Source organism: Chaetura pelagica, unplaced genomic scaffold (genome assembly GCF_000747805.2).
Source record: "Chaetura pelagica isolate M959 unplaced genomic scaffold, ChaPel_1.0 scaffold76, whole genome shotgun sequence".
Taxonomy (NCBI): Eukaryota; Metazoa; Chordata; class Aves; order Apodiformes; family Apodidae; genus Chaetura; species Chaetura pelagica.
This window is the reverse complement of record NW_009970723.1, coordinates 13513358-13523831: the sequence shown is the minus strand read 5'-3', so window position 1 is coordinate 13523831 and position 10474 is coordinate 13513358. Positions and strand designations below refer to the sequence as shown.

Here is a 10474-nt window from a genome sequence, read left to right as displayed (position 1 = left end):
TGGTGCGGCCGGCTGCCGGTGTCGCGTGGGCCTGGGCGCACCGTGACCGTCTCCGTCGCCTTCCGCAGCTTCCTCAAGTGCCGCACGGTCCGGGCCTGCCCGTGCGGGCACTCGGAGCTCGCGTCCAGCGGGAGGAGCTCGGGGCTTCTGCGCCACTTGGGGAGAACGTGATGAAGAGGCGTGTGGGCCTTCCCTGTGAGGGAGGGAGAGCAGGGCCATGGCCGAGAGGAAGGCTGGGTCGGCCCTCTTCCCGCAGCGCAGCGGAGCTCCTCTTTTCCCTCCTCAGTTTTGACGTAGTTCCCTTTCGCCTTACTAGGGGGAGGGAGAAGCAAAAGCTCTCTCAGAGCGGCTGTTCATTTTCTGCTTGCTTCTCGGCAGTGTGAGGCAGCCCTGGCAGGCCCAGCGCCTCGGGCCGCTGTCACTCGTGTGCCGGGAGGTTGCGGGGCAGTGTTGCTAATCAACTTGTTGTTTTAAGCCGTTGTCATCACGAATTTGTGTTAAAACCAAAGTAAGTCAGTTCTAGTGCTGCCCCTTGTGGGTCTTTGTTTATATATACATTCAATTACTATGAATATACCAGTAATGCTGAAGATACTGTAGACGCTCATGAACCTAATCTATCTGAAGGACTTATCTGTTCCATTTTAAAATGGAAATAAAGTGTGTAGAATTATATAAGCTTGGCATTTAAAATAGTTATTTTAGGTTTTACAAATTAACCAAGTAAGCATGCATACATTGAGATGACGACCTAACCACTTTTCATGTCTGGTGTGTGGACTTTGCTTGATGTCTGTAACTTTGGGGGCATTTTTAGTATTTTGGCACTTGTACATCAGCTCAAGTTAATTAAACAGAGTTACTTCTTTAGTGTTAGTATTGAACAACGTGATATTCAGAGCCAGTTCACACTTTTGGAGGTTCTGTATCTGAGATGTCCTTAAATGTGGTATGGTGAATTGTAACACAGATTTCATGCAAATGTGTTTCTGAGTTAGACTTCAAACCCCCACCTACATCTTGAAGACCTAACACCAGTTTACAACTCATGGGTAAATTATGGGGTCGGAGCTTTAAAAGACAGTTTGACAAATTTCAAAGGACAGCATCCAAGTCAACTAAATTTTCTTTCATATTATTCACCTAAGGACATAGTTTAATCTGTGCTAAAATTAAATTTAAAATGGCTTTTCGGAGATGCACTTTACATTTTTTTACTATTCTGCACTGTTCTGTGTGTTATTTAGTGGAAAGCATTGACTAATTTGAAAGAAAAATCTGACCAAGTTTTTGGATTTTTTTTGTTATATGTGTTTATATGTATAAAGAAATATATATAGTTTTCTGAGATTTTTCATGGGGTTTTCCCCATTCATTGTAATAGGAATTACTGTTCCTTTGACAGGAATAGTAGTATAAAATGTTACTCGTCCTCTAGAGAGTCTTTTAAGTTCTTGTATTCAAAAGTAGCAGAAAATTGCTGGTGTCTTGCCAACAGTGGAAATGTAAAGAGACTGTATCTTAAGTACACTAAATGGCAGAGCTTTGAGGTCTTGCAAAGCTATGAGATTTAATGTTTCAAACTGTCTTAATTGGACAAAAATCCATAAATAAAACTGTGCCATAAAGATAATTGCGTAATATGAATTGGAAACTGTTTAACAGTATTTTAAAAAAAATCCTAATAATTCCTGTTTCAGATATACAATGAAAAAGAGCTACTCCAAGGAAAACTGGATCTCCTTAGTGATACCAACATGGTGGATTTTGCTATGGATGTATACAAAAATCTTTATTCTGATGAAATTCCACATGGTAAGTTGGTCATTACAAAGCAAAATTTGTTTTACACCTCTTCTGTCTAAAATAGTAAATACTTTGTGGTAGTTTGCATGTTGCATACAGGAACTAAAATAGTGTTTAAGTTTGGCTTTAACAAGACCATGAGCAACACTGAAAGAAATAGATCCTTCTAATCCTGGGAAGTTTGGAACATAGTCTTTAAGTGACATTGAAGTGTTTCAATGCTGATTTGGTCACTTCAGGCACCTTTAATATTTTGAGTACAGCCACTTAGGCAGGTTCCTAAGTATAATTTCATGAGGTCATAGCAGTAAGTTCAATGAATTAGGTCACTGGGAAAGCTCTGCTTTCATATAGTCCAATGATTTCCACCCTTGTAATGTTTTTCTTCCATTTTTTTTTAAACATACGTGGGAAACAGTTCTTCTTCTTCCCCACATAATCTAGCCCCCAAGAATCCCCCTGGCACTGTCTTGTGACAACATCTTTCTAAAATACATCATTGGTTTGACAGGGTTTGTTTATATGTATATCATGACTTGTTGTTTGAGCTGTGGCTTTTAGTTAAGTTATAAAATTGACTTTAGCAGAGGTAGTGCTTTCACATGGAATCAGTTGTTCAGGGTGCTTGCTTGTACAGCTTTCTATGAAAACGTCTTTACTTGTGCTGTGATCTTCCTGGTGTGTGTCATCTTTGTGCATCAGCACTAAGCAGAACATATATACAGACAGGTTCATTTTATTTGTGGAATTGATGGCTTCTTTAGAATTCTATGCCTTTTTTTTTTTTTTTAAGATCTCTCTGTTTCAAGTACTCAAAGCTAAGTTCCCCATCACTGTCATACTTAAAATATCTTTGCACAATTTATAGCTGCTTTTGTCTTGTCTTCACTGAGGTCAACTTATAATTAAACAGCCATGGGAAAACTTGTTTTTACTGTCAGTATATCAAGTGAGTGGTTTTCCTTTCATTTCTTTCTACTTGCTCTATATAATGTCAAGATTCATCTGAAGTTGGAGATAATTTCTCCTTATTGGAACATTTCTTATCAGGCAAGTACTTCTTAGATTTAAACTGGGTCACCGTTATGGTGTTATTCACTTTGGACCTCCTTTACAAATACATATACGTATATAGTCAAAGAAAGAAATGTCTAATAGGTTAATAGGTTCACTGTGGTATTGAGTGTCCTGGTGTGGTTCACTTTCATGGTTTCCTGCATACTTTTCTCCCTTGGGCTTTGATTTTGGCTTCTCTGGTCCCATATGGTTTTTGGCTAATATAGCCAGTCTCAGGGTGCTCCTGTTTTTTCTTTAGTTTGTTGGGGTTTTTTCAGCATATAGACTTTTATTATTTCAAGTGTTCATTTTATTGCACTGATAGCACTTGGTGAGGAAGTTTGGGTCTGTGTAAAATAATCACCCTAAAGCTGTTAGTTCTATTTCCAAATGATTTTTCATACAAAGTTAAATGTTCTAATTAAGTATACATAGTATTCCAAATAATTATTTGACAGCTGGAGCTGATTTAAATTCTTCCTGTTTTTTCAGTTAGTTTTCAGTTAGTTTTCAGTTAAATAGTCTGAAAATGGGCTTTCAGAACCTGGTGAGTTAGAGGAAAACCCATCTTACTGGTGTCTTAGCACTGTTCACTTTTCCAAGTCTATTTTGAATAAGTGAATTTGCTTCAAATGTTATTCCTCCCTTAGAGGAAGTCTGAAGATGTCTTGTTTAACAGACTTTGCTCCAGCTCTACCAGCTGTTTAGTGGGAAGACATGTTCAGATGTGCTGTCAGCATCATGTAGTTACAGGTTGGTTCCTGTAAAAACATAAGGCATTACACTAAAATCTGTTTACTTTGTGTATTTAGCTTTGCGTGAGAAGAGAACAACTGTTGTTGCACAGCTGAAGCAGCTTCAAGCTGAAACTGAACCTATTGTCAAGATGTTTGAGGATCCAGAGACTACAAGGCAAATGCAGTCCACTAGGTAAGTTCTGACATATTTTTGCAGGATGGCTTGTTAGTACCTCTTAGGTGTTGATAGAAATACTTGATGTAGTGACTGTAAAGAAGAACTAAAAACTCCAATTTTTGTTTCAATGAGTATTTCAGTTGTGCATATGGTTGGTTAACAAATTGCTAGACACAATTTACTCTTTCCAGTGCTTATACTTGCTGTTTGTATGGTATATCTTGTTCTTTAGTATTCATGAATCCACTTAGGACAAGTGGCAGTTACCGTTCAGTACTGTCAAATCACGGCCAAGATGGGTTGGGGGGCTTTTTTGCTTAGTTTGTTTTTGAAGGATGGTGTTTGGGGTTTTTTGAGGGGAAAGATGGGTTGAAACAATTCAGATTCTCTTTTCTAGGAGACTGTCTGTCCTCTCCCTTTTCTGCCTTCCACAGAGGATTATGGAGTGCTGTATCTCTCTAGTCTGGGAGGTCTGCTGAATAAGCATTTTAGCCTTGTAGCACATTTTTCTTTCAGGAGTCCTGTGCTTTCCCCTTAGCCTTTTCTACCCCCCACTGATCAACTTGATAGTGTAAGATAGTACTCAATGTAATCTTTTAATACATATCTGATTTTTTTCTCACTTTGCTTGTGGGAATAATTAAAGTAGAATAAGTTTGTTTGCACATTTATCTAGGGACTGAAGGTTTTCTTACAGTTAAGCCTGAATTGAGCCCTGTAAGAAAGGGTTAAGTTGTAGTCCTTGAGGAAGTAACTGCAACTTCTACAGAAGTGTGGGCAGGTATTTGTTTAATGTAAGTTACTGTTCGTTGTCTTTAAATAGGAAGCATTATTATCACTGTTGTAAATGTGTCTAACCAGCTCTGTATAATCAATTACATCCCTTCTTCAGCCTTACCTGCTCTGGGATTTCAAATAGAGCATTCCACATCAGATAAAGTACTTATGGCTCGACTTCAAATCGAAGGTGAAGCCTGTTCTTGGCTTTATTGTTGGCAAGCTTTATGCATCTACTGATTCGTTCTGGAATTTTCTTAGAAAAACATTAAATGCACAGACTGTTGTTTTTTGGTTGTTTTTTTTTTTTGTAGTTTGCAGAAATTTTATTGGTGAAGGTGTACGTACCTTTGTTTGGGAACAACCTTTCTGCAGAAAATAGGTCCTTGAAGGGGGAGGAACATCCTTTTTTCCTTTCCCCTCTTAGCTCAAGTTGCCGAGAAACCTAATTAGCCCTTTTTGCCTGTGTTTTCTCCACTCTGCACATAGTTTTCAGAGTTTAGTCTAATTTAGAACTGGTCATTGCAGAAGTGGTGAGGTGCAATATATTTGGTCTCAATGTGTATAGGAAACAGGATGTCAGTAGAAGTAATGAAAACTATTAGTTTTCCAGCATTACCGAAGAAGCTTCTATTTTCAGTTCTGATATCACTAGAATGTACTTAAGCTTCTGCTGTAAAATGCATTGCTAGGATAAGTAAACCACCTTGATACCTGATTTCTAGCATGGATATTTATGTCAGATAATCATATTAAGAAAAAGAGTTAAGCTTGCTTACAACTTTGGTGGTTGTGCAAAGCAGGAGCCAGTCAAAAGCTTTTGGAAGTGTAACTTGAAAGGTCCAATTGTTGTTAATTAACTGCCTTGTAGTTATTTACTGTACAATTGTAATTGAACTTCTCATCCATATGTGAACATCTGGTTCAATTCTTGCTTTGCCTTTATTCAGTTCTTATAATAGAAAATAGAAAAAAAAAAAAGTTGTAGCAATTTGGAGTACTAGCATTTTGTGGGATATGTGTTCATGACCTTTGATCCACAGAATTTGGTCAGTAGTATATATGCCGAATCAGTAACACCTTGTTTGGAAGCAAGAGTTAGGATCAAAAAATGCATGGACAATAACATGCATAATGCTATGAAATACTAGCCCTACTAATATGCAGCAAGTTTTATTTTGGAACTGGTACAACATTTTTGCTTTTAAAATGGCTCAATGCTTTGCAGCTCAGAAGTGCGGGTTTTGGTTATTGGCTCAACGGAAGTTCTAACCCAGATTGTTGGGTGTATACACTAATGAGGACAGTCAGGCTGGAAGATGTCAACTTGTCTAGACCTGAGTAGTGTCCTTTAGATAGGAAGCAATTTTTGATTCTTTGACTTCTGTGAATTTCTGCTGGTGATGTAGAATCTCTATCAGATTTAGAGCTGCATATTATTAGGGCTTTAGATCATTGCTTTTGATCTGTGACAGTGCTGTTTGGAACATCTAAGTCAGAGGAGTGGTAGACAGTAGTATATAAATAAGACACTGCAAGGGGATTTTCTTTCAAGAATAAGCCAGAACATTTAAATTTCTTTTTTCTATGCTTCTGTTTGAGAACACTGACTTTTAAGTTACAGAGGAATAGAATAGAAAAAATAAAATCTATATTGTAGAAAGGCAGTCCATACAATTGAAGTGCCAAATTGAAAGCAGTTTCGATTTATGAATATAGATATTATATAGAGTATATTAATTCAACTGTGGTTCTTGTTGCCACATAATTGCAGCATAATTTGGATGGAATTCCTATTGCATTGAAAAACTGGTGTGGTAAAATTTAACTCTTAAAATCTGATCAAGACCCATTACGGATACTAGATAAAAAAAAATACTGAGTTAACTATTGTTTAAAAATACCACAAGCATCTACGGTGTTGTGGCCATTGATATGGGACTTAATGGTGGTAGATAATTTTATGGTTGCCTGATACATGCTTAACTTTCCTTTGAATCTAGATAATATGGCCTGTACTTCTACTATCCATGTTAAATTAAAAAAAAAATCCAGAATTGTGATTGTGTGAATCAGATGTTTAGAGTTTACTAATTATGAGTATTGTTTATAGTTGTGCAATCTGCAGGCATTTGCTGTTGTAGAGGTACTGTTGCTAACCACTGTGTCACAGTCATAAAATCATAGAACTATTCAGGCTGGAAAAGACCCTTCGGATCACTGAGTCCAACCATAATCCCTACTCTACAAAGTTCTCCCCTAAACCGTATCCACTAACACCACATCCAAGTGACCCTTAAACACATCCAGGGATGGTGACTCAACCACTTCCCTGGGCAGCCTATTCCAGTGTCTAACCACTCTTTCTGTGAAAAATTCTTTCCTAATGTCCAGCCTAAACCTACTCTGTTGAAACTTGAAGCCATTCCCTCTTGTTCTAGCACTGATTACCTGTGAAAAGACACCAGCACCAACCTCTCTACAGTGTGCTTTCAGGTAGTTGTAGAGACTGATGAGGTCTCCCCTCAGCCTCCTCTTCCTCAAACTAAACATTCCCAGCTCCTTCAAACGTTCTTCATAAGATTTATTCTCTAGACCCTTCACCAGCTTCATTGCCCTCCTCTGTACTCGCTCCAGCACCTTGATACCTCTCTTGAATTGAGGTACCCAAAACTGGACACAACACTCCAGGTGTGGCCTTGCCAGTGCTGAGTACAGGGGGACCATCACTGCTCTGCTTCTGCTGGTCACATTATTTCTAATACAAGCCAGGATGACATTGGCTCTCTTGGCCACCTGGGCACACTGCTGGCTCATATTCAGCCACTTGTCAGTTAGAACCCCCAGACCCTTTTCTGCCAGACAGTTTTCCAACCACACTTCATCAAGCCTATAGCATTGCCTGGGGTTGTTGTGGCCTAAGTGCAGAACCCGGCACTTGGCCTTGTTGAAGCCCAGACCATTGACACTAGCCCAGTGATCTAATCTATCCAAGTCTCTCTGTAGACCCTTCCTATCCTCATGCAGATCAGCACTCCTGCCTAACTTGGTGTCATCTGCAAACTTACTGATGATACACTCTGTGTCCTTATCAAGATCGTCAATAAAGATGTTAAACAGAAATGGTCCCAACTGTGTGACTGGCCCCAGCTGGATCTGACTCCATTGACCACCACTCTTTGGGCCCAACTGTCCAGCCAGTGCTTGATCCAATCCTAACAGTGGAATGTTTCCTTTCTAATTCTATTTTACTTTAGTATTTAACAGGAGATAACAAAGTGCTTAGCTAGAGTTACTGTATGAATTAGAATGTAGGACTGGGAGAAGCTCTTAGTCAGAATTGGACTTTCATACTGAAAGTTTAGGACGCCATGAAACTTAAAACAACCTCCAACCCTTATCTCTAGTTGTTGCAGGTGGTGTTCTTTCTTTATATATTAATTTAAAGGTTTTGAAACTCCTTAATGATATTTTAGGAATAGTTGGCTCACTATTTCTGCAGTTGTTTTTGCACAACAAGTGGAGGGAGTATAACTTCTAATTTATACTCTATTTGGTTATTTTGCTATTAACAACTAAAGGTTCTGTTACATGGTGACAGTTTCTTTTGTGAAAACTGCAGTTTTAATCTTTTTGTTACAGGGATGGTCGGATGCTGTTTGACTATTTAGCCGAGAAGCATGGTGTAAGTTTTAATTCTTGTATCTGTTTGAATTATGTTCTAAATACCTCAAATCAACCTTCCCTGCAGGCAACAGCTATGAGCAATTATGGAATAGCATTTTGGCCTGTTTCATGCCAATGTACTTAATAGGCAGAAGTCCTAATGCTAACATGATTAACTTGAATGCCTTTGAACTTTTATTTTTTACTAAAAAAAAATAACACTGGAGCTTAAAGTTAGCTGCATCCTTGTAACTAACGTGCTTTACTTTGTAATACAAAATTCCACCTTTTTTCTAATATTAGTATAATCTTTAATTCAGTGGCATGGATTAAGAGTATATTAGTTGACTATATTTTTTCCTGCCTAGTCTCTTTTGAAGTACATAGTCTTTGAAGGTTACTTTACTATTAAACTATTGTAGCAGCATTTTTCCTAGTAAATAAATGCTATTTGTGTTCTTTTTCAGTTCAGGCAGGAGTACCTAGATACACTCTACAGGTATGCAAAATTCCAATATGAATGTGGTAATTACTCGGGAGCTGCAGAATATCTCTACTTCTTTAGAGTTCTGGTAAGTTTTGGGGGTTTTGCAGATTTTGGGGGTTTTTGTTGGTGTTTTTTGTTTGGTTTGGTTTTTGGTGGGTTTTTTGTTTTGTTGTTTTTTTTTCTAATCCCACCTAAAAATGTCTTAAACTTTCTGAAATACTGCTAGTAAGTAGCAGTAATTCCATGGTTAAAGAAAAAAAAATTGGGAAATACATCTTCAATCAGAATATGATTTAAAGTAGTAATGAATTGAACTGTTCATCTAACTGTTGCTGGTAAGAATGAGTTCTTCCATATGGTCTTCAGTGTTATAGGTATGTTCCACAAGCTGAAAGAGAGACTAAGTTACTTATGTAGGTTTGTGGGTATCTTAATTCTTCATGCTTTAAGTCTGGGCTTAACAATATGTTATTATATGTCAAATAACTAATTTGAAAAAAATGAACTATTGTTCTTGTGCTAGTAGTAACTTGGTATGGGACTTTAGTTACTAATTCTGATAGGAAAAGATTTGTTAAAAGTTCTGTGTGATGAAACATAACCTATGAAAGAACTATTGTCACTGATCTGAGAACAGAATTTGACACTGTGAATGACCTAGTGTAATTCATTCCTGCATAAAACTAACACAGCCTGACCTCAGGACTACCCTTCCAGGAAATGGATGTACTACTGCAAAGTTGCAGTGTTTTACCGAGTATTTCTGAAAGAAGCATGCTTTTTGGCACAGCATTAACTGAAAAAACCTTGAGTGCTAGCTTTTTTAAGGTGGTTACCTACTATAATTGGTTCTTTAGGAACCTGCATTTGCGCTAACTGTGTTATAGTACCTCAGAAGCATTTTTATTACCTGGTTATCTCATTGGATGCTCATGCATGTTTTTGTTTTTAACTTAAAAGTGCAGCAGCATGAAGTTTTGTCTTTGACAAGATTTTCTAGTTTCTATGCTAGGAGCTTTAGTGCTGTTTTTTCTTCTATACCTAGATTGCTTTTTTGAAGTACTTCATTTGGTAATCTAGGACCATGCAAATTTGTTATGTTGTAAATTCCAAAATACTGCAAAAATATTTTTCTTACTTGTCATTAATAATAATTTAAGAAAACAAAACCAAAACACTAAGAAAATTATTTTGTTGCTGTTGTTGAGAACAGGTTCCAGCAACAGACAGAAATGCTTTGAGTTCTCTGTGGGGAAAACTGGCATCTGAAATTCTGATGCAGAATTGGGATGCAGCCATGGAAGATCTCACAAGACTGAAGGAGACAATAGATAATAATGTAAGTAAAATCTTGGTCATGCTTGTAAGGTGAGGGGTTAGAGGTGTTCATATTCAAGTTTTATCAATTATTTGCAGTCTTGTTTAGAAGTAGTTTGCCATCTTTTCACTAGATACTTTCTTAATAGGGGGAATGTTAAAGGGTGCTCATGAAGAAATAAAAGCTTCCTTTTCAAGTCATTTGCTTCTTACCACATGTAAAAATGTTGCTCAGAACTTTTAAGGTATTACCAACAAACAAAAAATTAAACTAGTCACAAGGGTGAGTTAGAGAGCAAGGTATCATTATATGAAACTGTTTGCTGCTTAAATTTTTCTACATGTAACTGGACTGTACTCTGCTTACATCAAAGTTACACTTTAGACAAAAAATGCAAGGCAGCTTGTTTTTGGAAATTAGTTTCCAACCAATTCCACTTCCTCACCAGT

General features: G+C 37.6%; 1 protein-coding gene across 2 annotated transcripts in view; it reads left to right on the top strand.

Moving 5' to 3' along the window:
- Positions 1 to 1704: 1704 nt before the first annotated feature.
- EIF3E (eukaryotic translation initiation factor 3, subunit E) overlaps positions 1705 to 10474 on the top strand; it is a 21261-nt gene continuing 12491 nt past the window's right edge. Inside the window, exons 1-6 of one of the 2 annotated variants that reach the window (XM_010006473.1) lie at positions 1705 to 1815; positions 2806 to 2856; positions 3675 to 3792; positions 8197 to 8239; positions 8688 to 8792; positions 9921 to 10046. In XM_010006473.1, the coding sequence (XP_010004775.1) occupies positions 1758 to 1815; positions 2806 to 2856; positions 3675 to 3792; positions 8197 to 8239; positions 8688 to 8792; positions 9921 to 10046 (501 nt within the window). In that variant the 5' untranslated portion in view covers positions 1705 to 1757. The remainder of the gene's footprint in view (positions 1816 to 2805; positions 2857 to 3674; positions 3793 to 8196; positions 8240 to 8687; positions 8793 to 9920; positions 10047 to 10474) is intronic. The other variant, XM_010006474.1, reaches the window with a different exon arrangement.